General features: G+C 49.4%; 1 protein-coding gene across 3 annotated transcripts in view; it reads left to right on the top strand.

The window, feature by feature from the left end:
* NBAS (NBAS subunit of NRZ tethering complex) overlaps window positions 1–18,429 on the top strand; it is a 258,704-nt gene extending 240,275 nt beyond the window's left edge. The window contains exons 49-52 of one of the 3 annotated variants that reach the window (XM_016144790.2): window positions 154–293; window positions 1,719–1,863; window positions 7,209–7,337; window positions 18,027–18,429. In XM_016144790.2, coding sequence (XP_016000276.2) covers window positions 154–293; window positions 1,719–1,863; window positions 7,209–7,337; window positions 18,027–18,299 — 687 coding nt within the window. In that variant the 3' untranslated portion in view covers window positions 18,300–18,429. The remainder of the gene's footprint in view (window positions 1–153; window positions 294–1,718; window positions 1,864–7,208; window positions 7,338–18,026) is intronic. The other 2 variants (XM_016144791.2, XM_036224652.1) reach the window with 2 other exon arrangements.
* The last annotated feature ends 333 nt before the right edge of the window (window positions 18,430–18,762 follow it).

Raw genomic sequence — 18,762 nt, 5'->3', positions numbered from 1 at the left:
GGGAGGGGAGCATGGGGTATCGTTGAGTCTCTCCTCAACACCTCGTACAATTGTTTAAAAGAGCGTTTAGTCAAACCAATAAAACTTGAATTCTTCTGTAAACCGATTCAGTGGTGTTTGCCACCAGTTTCAAGCGTGTATTTCGACTTCCAGGTGGACATCACCGATACCGACAATGAAGAGAGCCGCTGCGCCCTCTTCGCGGAGCTCCTGGAGTCTAGCCACCAGGAGGCCGAGTTCCAGCACTTGGTCCTGCTCCTGCAAGCATGGCCACCTATGAGTCGCGACCATGCGTGAGTGTTCCCGCAAAATGAGACTTCTTCCGTGGTTTAGTTTTAAAACTTAGTACCTTCAAATGAGCTCAATGAAAGAAATATATAAAATTAATGTTGGCCTTCAGCCAATATTAAAATTGCTTGTTTGAAATAGTGGTTTCTTTCCATTTCTTCTTGCCCTTAAGCCCAGATGTTTTATTCAGAAATATCAGACAGTGCTCGATAGTAACATCTGATTTATGATGTCAACAAAATAATTTTGTTCCAGTTTTTTTTTTAAAACCAGGGAATGTTTTGACTCCCTTTTAACGTGGCTGACAATGCTAACTCGAGAATGCATGTGGACTATCTTGATAATTCCCATTTATTGAGAACATGCAATATTATGTGCGATTTATATAGATTATCGGTTCCCACACAGACCTCTGCAGGAAGGGGATATAACCTCGTTTTATAGGTGAGTGAATTGAAGTTAAATACCGCGAGGCATTGAACGGCCGCCAAGTGGAGGGGGCAGAGTTCGAGCCGCCGCCACCGGCCGGCTCCGCGGCCCCCGCCGCGTGCTCCGCGTCGTGCTGAGCCTGCAGCTGCCGCTCGCAGCCGCGTGGCGCACCATCCACCCTCGCGCTGTCAGCCGGCGATTCCTGTGGAAGGCGTGGCCAGAGTGCCTGTGCACACACGTGCTGTCTGTCACGAACTGCTGCTCCCCGTTGGCAAAGGAACAAACTTCGCAGGCTTTTGTGTTTCAGAGCTAAGAGAGCGACGTGAAGCTCGCGGTGCGATTCCCCTGCTGCGCGTTGCTCCCTCGGTCCGTGCTCCCAGGCTGGCCTCCGCTGTGCTCTGCCCTTAATGTCATGTGTCCTTCCCGGGCCCTAGAATCCTGGCGTAACCGTGTGATAAAGAAAAAGCGGTATTAGGTAGCGGATAGTAAGATGTGTGTGCTATTAGGAGCGACGCTCCACAATTGCAAACGTCATTCATTAAATCAGGCAACTCTGCAGGGGAAAGCGCTAAATTACTTTTTTCACGAAGGAAAAATCCGAGGCTCAGAATGATCGGGCGGCTTCCCCGGAACCACACAGCTGGGCCGAGCCTGCTTAAGCGACTTCCGTGAGTCACCCGAGCAGTAGGTCAGGGAGCCGGAGCGTGAGCCCGCACCGCCGCGGCTTCAGAGCGGCCCGCGCCGGCCAGAGTGCCCCGGCTGCCTCCGTGCTGCTGGGGGCTCGTCAGCGACCCACAGGCTCCGGCCTCCGTGCGGCGTCCTCTGCTCCACAGGACAGACCCGGAGGAACACGTCGCCCAGACGACGACTGCAATTTGTCTTAGGCATCCTACTTGGAAAACCGTTGCGGGTTTTTTGTTTTCTGTTTTTCCTATTTTACAATCTTTTCACAATTGTTAAAGCTGTGATCATTCCCAGCGCCTGGCATTTTTCTCCCTCAGAACCAGCATAACGAATAATCCTTGGATGAGACTAGCAACGGCGATGCTAACCAGATGTGCAGTGGAGGACAAGGAAGGGCTGGGGAATGAAGTTTTGAAAATCTGTCGCTCTCTATATAACACCAAGCAGATGCTCCCTGCAGAGGTGAGTGGGCATCTTAAGCGGCTTTGCTGGGGACTGGCCTTTTCCTTATCCAGACTCTCTTATCAACGACTGTACCTGAAGAACATTTAGCTCAAGTTACCTGTAGGCAAAGGCCCACCATTTGTAACAGATCTGATGAAGACACACAATGCCGCAAGGCTGCTCGGGGTGGCTTTCTCTCTGCGAGCGCTCCGAGGCAGCGCTCCTGTTACGGTCCCAGCGTGTAACCCAGTTTTCGGCTCCTGTTGGCCACCCTCGTATGTCTCACTCAGGTGTGTGTTCTTGGGGGTCGTGGTGGCCTGTGGGCTGTCTCTGTCTGAAGCGGGCCGGTCGGTGACGCAGTAGTTAGCATTAGCTCGCCTCCAGGCAGGTAACTGAGCACTCTGATTTTTATGTACTTTTTGACATCATTTTAATGAGAACGCATAGTTGCAATATTCATTCTTTGTAAACCTGATAAGAAAGCCACCTCCATTTTGACCTTAGTTCTCTATTTGACCCCATAATTTGACTGTCACAGAGGTATTCGTTTTAATACATAAAATTGTACATTATAAAATAAGTACATATTTATTATAGCCCCTGGCTGTGGATCCAACCTCAGCAATACATTGTTTGAGCAATTTACATGTCTTAAATTTAAGCATTTGGATAATGGCACTCAATTGATTAATTGGTTTTTGAGTTTCTACCACATAGGAGATAAACTTGAAAATAAAATTGTAAATATGATTCTCTGAATCCTCATCGTAATCACTCAAGGAAAATATTCTCATTATGAATGCACATCTAATGAATTGTTTTCTGAATGAGGGACTGCCTAAGTATTTTTCGATTTAATTTTAAAATATTTAAAGACATCTTCCAACCTCCAGAATGGCAAGATTCTTCTCTAAAATATTTAAAGTACCACCACCAAAAACACATCCTTTTACTCCAGCGGTATGTGATCCGCTTGTATCAGCTGCTTACTTACCTGTGACCTGTTCTGCGCTGTCGTGAGCGCCTGGAGGACGGGGACCGTGGCCGTGTGACGTCTGTTTCACCCACGGCAGGACTCAACGCAGTTGATTCCCCCTCCCCAGAGTAGGTGATATATGGATAACCTGTGCGGTTCCTCTGCCTTGACATCAACTAAGACCATTGTTAGACTAGGACCGAATGCCAGAAGTGTCCTAGCAGCTCTGGTGAACCTCGGTTAGGAAAGCATTGCTTAGGACCCGTCGTTACTGTCTCACAGGCTGGTGGTAACGGCAGGAACCAACATTTGCTGGCAGTCTGGGGCTTTCATTTCCATTGTCCCATTTAACCTCCTCTGCCACCTGTAAGGAAGTTCCTTGACCTCCATTTGATAGCTGAAGAAATGGAGGCTCTGATGGCAAGGGCCTTGCTCCAGATCACTGAGGCAATAGATGGTGGGTCTGACTCTCGAACTAAACCTCTGTGCTCAAATGCTGAAAAACAAATGCTTCCAAATGAGCCATTCTTAACTATACTTGGGTGTATGCATATTGAATGTCTGTCTTGTGTAGCTGTTTAAGTTTTATGCTCAGTTTTTTCTCATTTCTATGGTACTTTCTTTAAGAATGGTCTATACAGTCTAGAGTCTACATTATCAGCATTCTAAAGTGGGAATGACAGGTACCATCCACAGCCTGCTAGGAACCGGGCCGCACAGCGGGAGGTGAACTGTGGGCGAGTGAGCAAAGCTTCATCTGCGTCTGCAGCCGCTCCCCAGCGCTAGCATCACCGCCTCAGCTCCGCCTCAGATGATGGGGCATTAGATTCTCATAGGAACACTGGCCTCTGGTGCCAAAATGGTTGGGGACCTCTGCTCTAAAACAATAAAAAGAACAACATATTTTTCGCTCTATAATATAAGAGCTTTAGGATCTCTGTCATCGCCTAGAGAAGGTGTTATGGTTTTTTGGGGGGTTTTTTGTTGTTGTTGTTGTTATTGTTTTTGTTTTGTTTTTTTAAATATCCTCATTGGTTTGGTTTTACTGTAATTAGTTCTAAGGCAAGGAACGTAAGTTAGCTGAGAACATGGCCGCTGTGTCTTTGACCCTGACCTACCATTAGCTACGTAATCAAGGTTCAATGACAGTGATGTTACGATGGGTGATCGCTACATCCGAGTGTCCCTAGCAGCAGTAAGTCCTGTCAGCATTACATTTAAAGTAAGGACCTAGAGGAAAAGTGTGTTTTTCTCTCTATTGACTAACGTATAATACGTCATGGTTTCTATTTCCTGTTTTTCTGAAAAAAAGAGTGGGTGGTTAAATGAGAAGTTAAAGGGCTATAATAGTTTAACTCCTGTGGTCCCACAGCTCAGTTGAGCTACTTTGAAAAATAGAGTAATCCGTTTAGCTTCCTTGCAGTGGTCCTGTTTGATCTCGGAATTGTCTGGTCATGATTCCTCGGTGCTTTACGGGGATCAGCATAGATTAAATGCCCATGCATTGGAGTCCTCCTCACATGTGCCTCGGAGGGGCGAGGCGTCCTCCCCATGAGGACTGGGGGCACCGAGGGGCGGGGCAGCAGGAGGCGCCCTCGCGATGCGCAACAGCACTGCTTTATTCCGGACTGGGCCGCCACCCGAACCGACCCGTGACATCAGAAAAGCACCAGGCACGCTCGACCTCTGCCTTCTGGTCTCTGCAACAAGGGCCGAGACGGGATGGCCTCGCAGGGGACCCCGCTTCTGTCCGCTCTGGCGAGGACGGGATGGCCTCGCAGGGGACCCCGCTTCTGTCTGCTCTGGCGAGGACGGGATGGCCTCGCAGGGGACCCCGCTTCTGTCCGCTCTGGCGAGGCCTCCGGACCTGTGAGGATGTGCAGCCGAGGCCATCTGTTTGCTGCTTCATCCGTAGCACGCGATTCACTGCCTGCCAAAGTCCATCATCTCTTGGGGGGAGGAGGAAGGTACTGGATTGACCCCCATTTTTAAGTAGGTCATTATTATTTCTCTTTTCCAATTTGCTGATATAAAAAATTATTATTATCGAATGAGTTCTGTAGCCACAGTGACTTTTCTTCATTTTCCTTATGTTGCCTCAGTTTCTTTTAATTGGGTACACTTACGGAATTTTTTTCCTTAGGATGCTATGATGAAAGGAACTTCGCAAATGTATATACTATTTTTATTGATCACTAAATGTGCTCAGATATGAACTAAAATTGTTACAGAAGAAGGGACATTATTATTACAAAATGGAAAAGTGTTGTTAAGTTTGTTTTATCGCATTGGGGAATTCCGTAATCTGATTTCACAGTTCCATAATATTTGATATCGCCGCGGCAGTAAAATTAGCCACAACGCACCTTGTTTTGAATCCTCCCCCTTTGGCTGCCCCGCTCCCTGGTTTGCGAGGTGCCTTGTCTAAGCACACAGGGATTTGGGGAGCTGCAAGAGAGGAACTCGGAGGCACCTCTGTAGGAGATGAGGTTTTCCTGTGCCTCTTGAAGCTGAGACTTAAAGGATAAAGAGGGATTAATCAGAATGGAGACAGCAGAGGTTACATGGCGTGCAGAGCCCAGAGGTTCGAGCGAGCCCGACACTCATCAGCTGTACCTGCCGTTCAGTACAGTAGCCACTGGCCAGGACGGTTCTTAAAATTAAAACTTAAATTAAGTACGATTGAACAAAATTTTAAATGTGACTCCTCAGCGGCACTAGCCACACTCAGATGCACACTAGCCTCGTGTGTCTCGCGGCTGCCGTGGTGGACAGTGCACGTTCGGACAGCCCGTCCAGGAGGCGCTCTCTGGGGATCAGGATCTGGGGTGCAGGTGGCGGGCGTTGCTGTGACGTTCGAGGAGCAGGAAGGTGAAGGAAACGAGTCCTGCGCGGCAGCTGGGCTAGACTGTCAGGCACTGGAGTGTGTACTTCATCCTCCCAAATATTTTCTGCAGGTTTTGGCATCCCAGGTTAAAAATCTGCATTGCTCTTTGGCCCAGACGCTGGGTGAGACGCCTCTGTGAGTCTCGTGTGCTGTAAGGCACGCAGAGCACTTTCCTCAGTTAGAATGCAGAATGTTTGAAGTACACGCTTTACAAAACTATTACCCTGCTCATATCGATCATTTATTTGCACATGAGTTTGTGTAGCACAGCTTCCGGTCTGAAATGTGCAGGCCTTGCTGATTCCCAGCAGACACGTGCTTGGCGAGGGAAAGCTTAAAAAAACCGCAGCGAGTGGAATTCTGAGTGGCCTTTATCCTACGCTTCAGCCAGGAGCTTCTCAGTGCCATCCTCATTTTATCTATGCATTATCAGAACGTAAAGGAATTATGAAACTACAGATTTGAGTTTTTTTCTGACGTGCTTCTGCTGGAGGAGCACGAGAGAAAGACCAGTCCCAGGGAGGGCGGGATTCTCAGTTCTGCGTAGAACAGCCCTTGCCTTGTGTGATGAGGTCGCATTCATTGTCTGGCCTTGGTCTGAGTGTTCTGTTCTTTATGTTCCAGCTGAAGTCAGGACACGGGGCGGGGGGGGGGGGGCACGTGCCTCAGCAGGGAGGGGCAGCTCGCAAATTCGTTTTTTTAATTCTTTTGCGGTAAAAGGATTATCATTTGTTGTCTTGTATGAAAGCCTGCTCTCTGATGACTGGTTCAGCTAATATAATGAGCTGAGAATAAAATTCAGATACGTCTGTGCGGAACAAAATACATTTTGACTTTTCTAGACCACAGAGAGTTTCCATGAAGATGGAACATCTTAACTATCAGGTATTCACCTTGACATTAGACTTATGAACAGGTTTTTAAATATTTAACTTGCTGATTTTCTTTGTTGCAGTGGAGAACAAGATATTTGATATTAACAATTGATAATAGTTCCTGTTTTTTAAGCATTTGGTATATGTTGAGCATGGTATGTTGTTACTCATTAACTCTTAGTCACCCCACACACACACACACACACACAGCACTGCCAAGTGGATATAATTGCCTCCATTTTACTTATGAGGAAACTAGGGCTTTGCGAGTTGACAACATACGACAGTCCGGTGTCCCTCCAGTGGGATACTGTGCGGCCATTAAAAGCAACGCCATAGACGGATGAATGTCTGGGAGCTTGGAAAGATGTTTGCAAAATACTGCGACGTGAGCGAAGCAGGCACCAGACAGTGAGCCAGCGTGATCCCATGTGTGCTCCACACACACACACACACACACGCACGCACGCACGCACCCCCACCACCTCCTCCTCCTCCTCCTTCTCCTCCCCCCCCCCCGCCCCCTCCCCGCAGAACGGAGAAGACGGCCTGGGGGGCAGGGGAACTGCGCCGGGGTGCGGGGCGCCCCCTGCTGTCTCGCTCACACGCGCGCTTGTGGTTTCAGGGTGTGAAGGAGCTGAGCGCGCTGCTGTGGGACCAGGCCCTCCTGCTGCCGGCCTTGAAGCTGCTCCTCGAGAGCCAGGACGAGACCCTGCACGCCGTGGCCCTGGAGCGCGTCGCCGGCGTGGCCGAGGTATTCCCGGCGGGGCCCTCTCACGCTCATGTTTCGGAGCAATGAATTAATATCGTCATTCTCTTAAGTAATATCCATGGCTTATGTTAGGCTGCTTTATCTACAGTATTTCCTGACCACAATTGCTATTCCTGTTTTGCCTAAGAAGTAGATAATTTGTTTATTTTACAAACATTTACCAAACTCCTCTGGTTTACAGATATGTACGAAACCAGATTCTCTGTTTGGGTGCAGGGAATACAAATCTGAATAACGAAGCAGTTTCTCCAGAGAAGGAGTGTGTCAGTCTCTTTAGGAAAATGTCGCAGCAGCCCAGGACCCTGGGGCACTGGTACTTGCCACTTGGGCTCTGGGGTGGAGGAACTCCAGCATCAGACAGGTTTCCTGTGCCTGGATGTGTGTGTTTGCTTCTCTGCTAATTGACGGTGAGCGGGTGCCCGCAAGTCCCGTTCACTGGCAGCATCTGAGATCTCTCGCTCTCACTTCCTGTGGTCACCTACACCGCACGGCAGTGACATCTGGGCTTGAGGGTTGACGTGGTGAAGACAGCGCTCGCCATTTCTCCCTCAGGGCTGGGTACCTTGTGATGATTAAGGAAGGAACCGGCTCTTCCCTTTTTAAATTTTACACTTTAGAATCCAGTAGCTTAGGGTTGTGTTTTAATGAATTTGTGTTGTGTGATTCTTACTGAAGCCCTTCTGTAGGGAGATCATTCTTTCATTTGAAGTATTTGTGTGTATACTTGTAACAGAGACGTAAGAGGATATCTTCCAGGGATCAGAGAGGAGGAGGAGAAGCCTAGAGCAGAGGTACGTGCCCGCCGCACGAGACAGTGAAGAGATCAGTGGAAATACAGTTAGCTGTGCGCCGTTCACGACAGAGTCGCGTTCCGAGAAATGCGTCGTTAGGCCATTTCGTCACTTCCTGGGTGGTCCGGCCAGCCGCGCACCTGGGCTGTGTGGCGCAGCCCGCTGCTCCTGGGCCACAAGCCCGCACAGCACGCGACTGCACCGGACCCGTGTAGGCAGTTGTAACGCGACGCTAAGCATTTGTGTATCTAAACGTACCCGAGCATAGAAGGGTACAGTAAGAGAATGGTGTGAAAGATGAGAAGTGGTTCACCTAGATAGGGCACTTGTCGCGAGTGAAGCCGGCAAGACGGGAATCTTCTCTGGGAGAGTCAGTGAGTGCGTGGGGAGTGGGTATGAGGGCCTAGGACATCACCGTCCACTGCTGCGGACTTCATAAACTTTACGTACTTTGTCAACGCCGTGCAGAGGCCGTACTGTATTTACGAAACGATACGAGATGAATCACGCGTAAGGGAAAACGACGTCGCGAAGAGCCGCGGTGCCCACGAGAGGTGTGAGGCTGCCGCCCCGTACGTGGTGTCCGGTTTTACGGCACAGCGTTTTCTTTAACAAGTTGGGAGCGTACACTCTAAAATAACCATAAAAAGTGCAGTAAATACGTAACCCAGTCCCGTGGTCGTTTGCCGTATCATCGACGGCTGTGCACGGCACGTGATCACGTGCCGCTCTGTTCTGTGGCTGGCTCTGCTTTCTGTCCGTGCGCAGCAGCAGCAGCACAAACGCCTGGGCGAAGCGTTGGCCCGTGGCCTGCGGTGACTGTGACGTCGTCGCTCGGCGAGAGGCCTGTTTCAGCTGCGCTGTAGCCTCACGGGACCGCCCGCGTGTGTGGACCGCCCGCGTGTACGGACCGCCCGCGCGTGTGGATCGTCGCCACTGAAACACTCTGTGTGCGCGACTGTGTGTCGTGAAAATTAAATTTGTTAACGACAAAAGATGCAGAAAGTTATGTATACAGTTTCGAAAAAATAGAGCGTACTCGCGTTTGGAAACCGTCGTAATGAACAAAATGAGAAAAATCTAATGCCCGTCTTCATTTCGATGTGTTTTTGACATATGTAAAGCTTCTGTAAAGAGCGCTGTGAATTCCCCTCATTGTCACTGACAGTCGGCCGTGGCAGGGGCCTCTTTGGGAGCTAGACTGAAGAAGGAACTTGCGGGACTTGTCTGTTGGGAGCCTCCCCGTCTACTTGCGCTAAAGTAGAAGTAATGTTGGGGATTTACAAGAAACTAAGAATTCCAGTGAGATTTTTTTCCTTAGCTGATTTTTTATTATAAATTCAGTAGATTAGAAGGAAGGGAAAACTGACGAAAATCAGGCTGCAGGTTTTCAGTGCCTTTTTTTTTCCTCGCCACCATTCTACACTGTCTTAGTACCTCTGCTTAGGTGTGTTCGCTAAACTTGCCATGGGCCTCTTGCAGAACGAAACGGTGATGTGTTGTACATTGCCTTTTGGAGTCATTGTGCATAGCGCTGTCTTGACGCGCTCCTGAATGCCATAGGCTCGTATGTCGGTTTTCGTTTTAAAGTCTCTGTCTCAAATGCCATCTGTCAGACCCGGAACTGGAGCCGGAGCTCCCTAGCGGCCAACTAGTCTTCCTGCCCTCTCCACACACACCATTGAAATAAGAAATCAAATGGGGACAGTGCACCCCCAAGTAGTTTTTTAAATGACACTAATTTGACTCCATAACATTTTCGCCTGCACGTTTGCTGGGCAGCGTTGTGCTGAAACTCTGTGATTTTGAACAGCCCTGCAGACTGTGGGTGGTTTGCCAGGGCTTGTGATGGTGGCACCTAAAACCTCTGTGGCCTTCAGATGCGGAGGTGGAAGGTGCTGAGATGAGTCACTTACCTGCTGCCGAGATCCTCTTAGGAATTCTGTCATGAAACTTAATTGTAACGTCTTTACACTGAGCCGAGTAGTCACGCCAGGTTATCCCATTTGTGGCCTTAAAATATGTTCACGGAAATGCTGAGCACCTTCAGACCTTTTGCATCCTCGGAGAGCAAAAGCTTTGCAGTTTTCCAGTTTTTAAATGTCGTTGGACCTTTTTATTTCGAGACCATTCGGTCGTAGGAAGTGGCACGCCTCTCGCTTCCATGCCGCGCACTTCCCGCCACGGGTAACACCTGCGTCCTTCCTGGGACATGCCGCGCCGGGGCCGGCATCGGTGCCGTCCCGGGCCGCGCTCAGAGTTCACGCTTCACGGGCGCTCGTCTGTGTGCGTCTGTGCGCAAGTTCTGTGCCGCGTCTCCACGTGTGGGTCTGTCGTGCCCAGCACTGTCCCCGAGGTGCGGCGTAGCCACGGCCACCTCTCTCCCCCCACCCGCCCCGCACCCGGCGGCGACTAGCATTCTGTTCTCCACCTCTGTAGTTTTGTCATTTCGAAAATGCTATATGAATGCAATCAGAAATTACTATAATTCATCATTATTCTCCCAGCACTATTAAAAGGTCACGTGACATGTTCTAAGGGAAGAATTTAGGTGGGCCTTTTAGCAGGACTCCCGTCCAGCTGTTTTTAAATCATTGCAGTGGAAAATAGAAAACATTTGCTTTCTTTGTTTGTTTTTATTTTGCTACTCTGCTCCTTTGTGGGGTGCTGAGTTCATCAGTAACTTCAGCTCCGCCCCCTTGTTGGTCGGGTGGTTCGTGTGGACGTTAAAAGAAAAAACATCTGGCAGAGGGGCTCCTCCGATGGGCGGCCGGCCACCCTCACACGGCGCGTGAGTCCAGGTGGGACAGCGCCGCCCTTGCCTGCTGGGGGCGCGCCTTGTGTTGCGAGCTTTTTGGGTGTTTGCAGCATAAAGGCTCACGCGTAAGCCAGCACTGACTGGCTTGTCCCCCAATAGCAGGGCTTCTTTCTCCAAGCTTCTCTGAAGTCGCAAACCTCTGGTGCTGAGTAACCTTTCACAAAGGGCCAGCAGCCTTTTTCCTTGGCCAGACATAGAAATGCCTGCTTCGAGATTATTTTGTGGATGAATAATTAAAACCCTTGATTGGCATGAACTGCTAGGTGATCCTTTTGGTCAGCCTTGGGGGCTTTAGAGCTCGCCCTCAAAACCGCGTTCTCTCCAAGAGGGTCTCCCTGCTGGTGGGTCTGAAGCTCGTCTCTGGCCTGTCTTCTACCAGGCAACATCTCTTGGCTCATTTTATCAAAGTAAGTAGATGTGTATTTATAATAGTTTGTGCACTGAAAATTCCTCATTTCCTGATGCCGGATTCGTGGTGGCTTTTGCTCTACATGGCGCCCTCCTGAGGTGCCACCAGGGACTGTCCCGGGTGACAGGTAGTTCATGGGGTTATTAAGGGAGCCATAGGACCTTCAGCACTTGATCACGGGTTTCTCCCAAGCGAAGTCGCTGAAAGCGTCTTGAACTGGGTAATATTAGCTCTAGCAGCTTGCCCGGGGTCGGGCGACTATGTCACCTGGGCCCTGGTCAAGCGTGGCTGGGGGTGGAGAGCCGACCACCTCCCCTCAGAGTGAGGGTGGCACCGTGTACCTCGGGCACAGCGGTCACAGTCCCGCCCTGGTAGCTGCTCGGGATCCCTGACTTCCACACGACAGACAGCCTTGCGCGTTTTCATAAACGTGATTCTCTCCTCCTTACGCCTTGTCACGAAGCCACCAGGACCTCCCTAGGCATCACTCACAGTAACGCTGTCTAGGTGGGAGGGAGAGCCTGGGAGGTTCTTGGAAAAGCATGTTTGGATTAACATTATATAAAACCACGAAACCTTCCTCTCTTTGTTCCCCCTTTAACTCGGCCCAGGTTTCCAGCTGACTCGTCTCTCCTTTCTCCTTCCCGAGTTGGCTCACACTCCCCGCTGCCCTGGCGGGCCTTGGTAACAGGGAGTCGGGCTGGGGTCCTGACGAGCTTGGGTGCCTTCTGCACCGGCCTTTGGTTCTAGTCCTCAAGTCGGCTGGTTTTCTTCTAAGTATCCAAACCAATCAGGCCGAAGTGATTTAATGGTACAAAGAGGAATCAAGCGAGTACTACAGATGCAGTTGGCATTAAACTGGCCTGTTTTTACAATCACTGTTCTTTTGGCTCTTTTAGTATCAGACTCTTTTCCTCACAATTTCAAGCATGTTTACTTTTTTCTAAATATCATTTTAACCTAAACATACCTAGATATGTTGCTTTCACCCGTCATCATTCACCCTCAGCCTGTGGTTGGTCTTTTTGATGAAGGAAGCTCTACGACCACAACTCTCACGAATTCTCAGCTGGATGCCTCCAGGGGCAGGCAGCTCACTCCCTGTAGGTTAACCTGCTATGCTTCTGGACAGCGCGGATGTTCGTTTGAGTTCTTTGGTGCAACCAGACATATCAAGCGCCCATTGGACACAGCCTGGTACTGTGCACAGGAGTGAGGAATGTTGTAGAGATGAAATAAAACGTCATCCCTGTGTTTAGAGACATCCTCTCGTGGGGAGATTGGTGTGTGAAACCAAGGAATTAAGCAGAGCGGGAAGGGCGTAAACACGCCCAAACATTTGGCTATGGTCCTAGTGATCAGGCCCGGGTTTTCTAAGGTTCTCTAGGTCATGAGTCGCATGAGTTACCCTAACTTTGGCTTCAGAAGAGGTTTGCTGTTAAATCCCATGGCAGGTGCGGAATGGCTGGGAAATGGAGTCTCGAGCATCATTCAGATAACACAGAGCGCAAGAAATTCCCTGCAGGCGTTTTTCTTATTCCGAGTCTACACGTGCGTTGCCCTTTTATCCTTCCGCCCTTACAGTCGATATATTTAATAAGTTTTATTAGTAATAGTACATGTAACAATGAATCAAATATCCTTTCCTAAAGTAAACAGTGAAATAATATTAAATAATCTTCTATGAAGTAATTGAAGTCCTGCATACATTATGGTCCTGGAATTTCAGTTTACCTCATTACTGCAATTATGCTTAGCTTCATACAGATCCATAAAATCAAAGATTTTATTTCAGAGAAGGTTCATTACCTAGTGTTGAAACAGGAATTAAGCAGATAACATTTTAATGGCTTGGAAGGCAGTAGTCCTTGGTGCTTTAATAGATTTCTTTCCCAAGATCTGCAAAGTTTCATTTATTCTCAAAAATTAATCACTGACAAAGAAGAAAAATCACCAATAGAGGCGGCAAGCATTTTACTCATTTTATGACATAGGTAAGCCCCTTCCTTTTCTAGAAAATGGTTTATTCCTGATTTGTAATAACTTCAGCCATTTCTGGAACTTGAACTCTACACCAGGCATTTTGCCTAGGCGCTTACAAAGCATAGATTATGTCAGCCTCCAGAGGTAGCCCATGTTTCACGTGCAGAAGCCGGGGCCGAGAAAGATTGTCCCTAACAAGGTCACACAGCTGTCTAGAGAAGCAACTGGATTGGAACTTGGTCTCTAGCCCAAAATCCTGGCTTCTTTTAACAAGACCACACTGCCTTTTGCTCTCATTCAGTTATTTGATCAGAGGAATTAAATCAACAAATCCTCCTGGACCTGTCTCTTAGATATTTCAAACATACAGCTGTGTCCAAAAATGACAGAATATATTTTCTGCCTTAAGCTCTTACAGCACCAGACAAGCCCATGTCAGGGATGTGTGATTTTTCACAGTAATTCCTGATCGATTAAAAAGTCAGAGTTTTTAAAAGTCAGAATATATATTTTTTTCTCCAATGATTATGTGTGTGTGTGTGTATTTATTTCTCCAAGGAATTATAACTTTTAAAGCAGTGGAAAAAAATCAAGGGAGCAGATTCTTTCCCTGACAATACAGAGATGTAAAAGTTCTATAAAACAACAAATAACCAAAATAGAATTGTAAGCAACAAATTAGACTGTTCACTATAACTAAAGTCAGGGTTAATATTTAAGTGACCTGAATCCTTTATGTGTGAAAGGATGATGTTACAACTCTTAACAAATGAACAAAGCATTTGATTCTTCTCATAAGAAAAAATAACAATGATTTTTTTTAAAAAAAAAAAAAAAAGGAAAAAGTCATCCTTGGAAATAAACAAATTTAAATTAAAGCATCTCTGAGGTACCATTACATATCTCCTAAATTAGCTAAATGATTTTCTTTTCAAAACAGTAACACGCAAAACTGAGATGCTTACAATGAAACCGACACCCTCCTCCACTGGTTATCAGCGCTGAGACGGCACAGGACGTCGCTGTCTGCCTGCCTGTCCTCATACCCGCAGCCAGGAAGGGGCCCGTGTGTTAGTCTGCTCGGGCCCCACACCGAAGCACCACAGACCGGGCGGCTTAAACAGCAGATATCGATTTTCTTACAATTCTGGAGGCCAGAAATTCAAGATCAAGGTGTCAGCAGGATTGATCTCTTTTGAGGCCTCTCTCCTTGGCTCGTACCCCATCTTACCCCTGCATCCTCACACGGTTGCCTCTGGCCTTATGTGTGTTTTATACCCGCTTCTTAAAAAACACCAGTCAGATTGGATTAGGACCAAATGACTCATTTAACCTTAATTACCTTTTTAAAGGTTCTGTCTTCAAATAGAGTCACATTCTGAGGTACTGGGGCTTAGCACTTCAATATATGAGAGACGGGGGGGGGGCGGTTATAATTCATTCTGTAACACCCCGGTAATACCTCTCCTTGATAATTTATTCTAAGGAAATAATTCAAATAGAGAATGGATATGCACAAATAGTCCATTGTGTTTCAGTAATATCAAACAATTAAAAGCAGCTGAAATATTTATAGCAGAAGTTAAATAATGAGTTATATCCATACAGTAGACTATTTTGCAGATTTAATAAATTTTAAGAGTGAAAACTAACAATGTTTTGAAAAGACTCATAAAGAGAAAAGTAGAATACAAATGTGTGATTGCGAAAAAATATGCACATGGATAATTGCTAGAGAGGAAAGGAGGGTAAAATCATTTCTCGTGGTGCTCTAGATATAGGTGACTTTCTTTTTCCAAACTATTTTCATCATTTTTTTTCTTTTTGTTTCAAAAAGAAAAAGTACGTTAGGTTGAGTAATGGGTAGTAAGACAGGACCAGGCTTCCATGGTCGGGAGTACCACATTTTTAGCGCCGTATTTCAGGGGACCGCGGAGTGGGCCAGGGCAGAGCAGAAACGCTGAATTTCACTTTCAGACTCAAGCCCCAGGCCTCCTCGGCCGGGATAGGAGGTGGAGAGCTTTTGGAGGGTAGATGCGTACCCTGTGCCTGCCCCTGACTCCCACCCTGCCGGGACGTGGGCGACTGGTTCTTTGAAAGGCTGGTCACAACCAGCGGGAAACCAATGTCAAGGGTGTCGCTGCACTGGAGAGAAATAAGCAGAAGTCGGGGCGAGGGGAACAGCGGCGTGGGCACCGACAGACCCCCGTCTCTGCCCCGAGCTGGAAAAGCCCATCGCCCCCTTTCTAGGGGTCTTTCAGGCCCCGAGATGGAGGGCGAGTGAGCAAACAGAATAATAAGGATGTCCCGGCCTCGAAGACGTATCCCGGGCAACAGAGACAGTGTCGCCCCGCAGCCTTCGGACTCTGAGCCTTTCATCTGTGTGTTTTCTCCGACTTTTGCCTGCAGCATCCCGGCACGCCCTGTTCTCTCCTCCAGGGTCAGGTGGAAGGATCCTCTATTTGCGAGGACAGACCAAAATAAGGACGTGCACAGTGGCTCGGATTCCTTGCGGAGTGCAGGATGCGAGCCCCGGAGTCACCCAGTCACTCGTGGACCCGACCCACTAAGCTTGCTGCGCTCACCCACGCCGTCTGGGCACGGAGGGTGCAGGCGTGAACAGGGGCGTCGGGATCCTCCCGGGGAGCCCGTTTCTGGAGGCAGCAAACAATAAGTAAGCAGACTCGTCAGAGGAGGGCTCCTGGTCCAGCTCACCATTTAGCAGCCGCGTGACATTCGACATGCGACGTTGGCCTCCCTGAACTCCAGCTTCAGTGCCACCTATCAGAGGAGCCTGTACCAGCCTTAAAGGGGCACTTCAAGGCTCGAGGGTGACGGCAGCACTGTGGGCGAAGGTTCTCGTTTCCCGCCTGTGGAGCGAAGGGGAGGTCGGGAGGTGAGGAGGCTCGTGGAGCCCATCGGCGCCCCGCGTGGGGAGGCCGAAAGCTCTCATGTCCCCTCTGGCAGGAAGGCTAGTCTTTGGTACCAATTGTTTTTTTCTGCCATCTGGCCTCTAACCACAAAAGCAAACCAAAAATGCTGAATGAACTGAGTTCAAGCCCAGGGCCTTCCCGGGTCGGAGGTGGGTGAGTGTCGAGGAAGCGAGACGGCGCCCGGGGTTTGCTGGGAGCGTCTCCAGTCCGGAGCCCGCCTGCTCAGACCCGCCGCAGAGGTCAGGTTCCTACCATGAACTTGTGCGGCTCACGAGGGTGTGGCAGAGTTCAGTGATGTTTATCGCTCAGCCGTTTGACAAACATCGGTTAAACGGGATGTGGAACAGAAGCCGGTAAAACCTCTGTGCCCTCCAGCAGCTCCCAGTCTGGGGGGAGGCACATGCATGGTGCCGTCCTACAGCAGGACGAGGGGCACGCTCGGCGTCGTGGGGTGTGCAGGAAGGGGCGGCCAGCTTGGCCAGGAGAGGTAGGGAGAAGGTCACCGAGGTGGTGGCGCGGGAGCGCGCGTTTACGGTGGGCTGCGACGCATCATCACTGGGCAGTAGGAGAGACAGGCCCTGTCTAATAGCGGACGGTTACGTCCTCCCGGAACAACTTGTTTTAATCCTTGCGTCCGGTAGACATTGTCGACCTCATCTCAGTAGCCTTTCCTGCCTGTCACAAAACACGCAGGAAGAGGACACCGCGTACAGCTATGTAATACAGTTGGTCTAAACATTAGTTAATTGGCTTTAAAATGCCACGTTATTTCTGAGGTTCCTGCAACCGAAATTATGAAAAGTGCACGGTGGCATTAAGAAGAACGTGCCGTAAAAGGGCTTTATGACACCACGACGTGAACGAGCTCAGGATTCTGATGTGTGATTAGTGTTAACTTGGTTCCTTGCAAAAATCTGGACAGCAGTGTGATCTAGGACGATATAAGCTAGGCGTCAGAGCCACGGAAAGCTGTACTTCGATTAAGACCAAGGCGACAGCACAAGGAATATACAAACCGAAAGGACTTGTAAAACACGTTTTCAAATGGCGAGTTTGGTACTAAGCTTTCTGGAGTTTTAAGAACACATTTTAAACACCTCCTGCCACTTATCCTATTTACATTAGTGGGGTCGACAGATATATTTTCCTAATGGCGGAGAAAAGAAAGTTTTCTTGTTCCGAAAAGAATTTTTTTCACGTGGCTCTCCATTCAGGGGAGCGTCGGGGTTACGGACCACGGTGAAAGCATGAATGAAATGCTGACCGTGGGCGCGAAAAGCCCGGGCTTAGAGGTCGAGGCCGGCCTCCGTTCAGGTTCCGGCTCCGTGGTGCTGACCATGACGTCAAGCAGAGTTTTTACACCTCGGTTTCCTAACCTGTAAAATTGACAGGTAAAAAGTGCCGGCGAGAGAGTCGAACGGGGAGGACTCGGCAAAGTGGGGCACGCTCAGTGTTCAGCGTGGCTTCTGGCAGCCGGCGGCCGGCGGCCGTCTTCGTGACTCGAGGGCATTCCTGGTCTCTGGCCACGGCCTGTGTCACCCCGCAGCTCGATCTCAGAGATGCTCACGCCCCACGCGTGCTTGTGGGGCAGGCCCTGTTACTGGGGGACACATGTTTATGATAACAAAGGCCACGGGGCAGTGCCCTGCGAACCGGCAGGGCGCGTGTGCGGTGTGACGAGTGCAGTGAGCGGGAAGCATTGCCACCCTCACGTCTTGCCTGTCTTATTTCTTGAAGGTGAATGACTCGAACTGTGACCGAGAGCTGCTTTCCCTGCTCCTGGACGCCAAGCTGCTGGGGCCGTGCGTGTCCACGGCCTTCTACCCGCGCATCGTTGAGCACCTCTTGGCCAGCCAGCAAGGACGCTGGGACACGGAGGCGCTGGCCAGAGACCTGCGGGAGGCCGGCCACGAAGCCGAAGCGGGGTCGCTCCTGCTGGCCGCGAGGGGGACTCACCGGGCCTTGAGAACGTTCAGCATGGCCCTGAGCGCGGGCCGGCACTGGCTGTGAGCGCCGGCCCGCGGCCCGCGTGCCCTCGGCCGCGTCCAGAGCTGACTCTGTTCCCAGAGGCCACGCCTGGGCCTGTCGACTCTTCTCGGTGGTCCCAGCAGATTGAAATAAAGCTGTACATAAACGATGAGCAAGCTGCCATTTTTTAAACTTTCTCTTCCATGGCTGGTTAACGTACTTTATTATTGACTAAGAGAGACTCGACACTTTCTCCTTTTTTTGGTTACTGCCTTTTGGATAGAATGTAATTAAAGTGTCTAAAAGTGCAGTCCAGACAGGTGGCTGTGGTGGTGGGTAGGAGAGGGTGGACCTGGAGTCAGGGGCAAAGTAATCCACCTGTCTGAACCTCAGGCTATCGTGTATAAGATGAGGGTCATGTTATTTATATCTCCCAAGGTGGTTGAGTGTTATGTGAGCTTGTGTGTGTGAGGCTCTGTGACATACACAGGAGGGGCCCCAAGAA

This window comes from Rousettus aegyptiacus, unplaced genomic scaffold (genome assembly GCF_014176215.1).
Source record: "Rousettus aegyptiacus isolate mRouAeg1 unplaced genomic scaffold, mRouAeg1.p scaffold_m13_p_7, whole genome shotgun sequence".
NCBI lineage: Eukaryota > Metazoa > Chordata > Mammalia > Chiroptera > Pteropodidae > Rousettus > Rousettus aegyptiacus.
The sequence above is the reverse complement of the archived record's forward strand: the minus strand, read 5'-3'. Positions and strand labels throughout refer to the sequence as shown.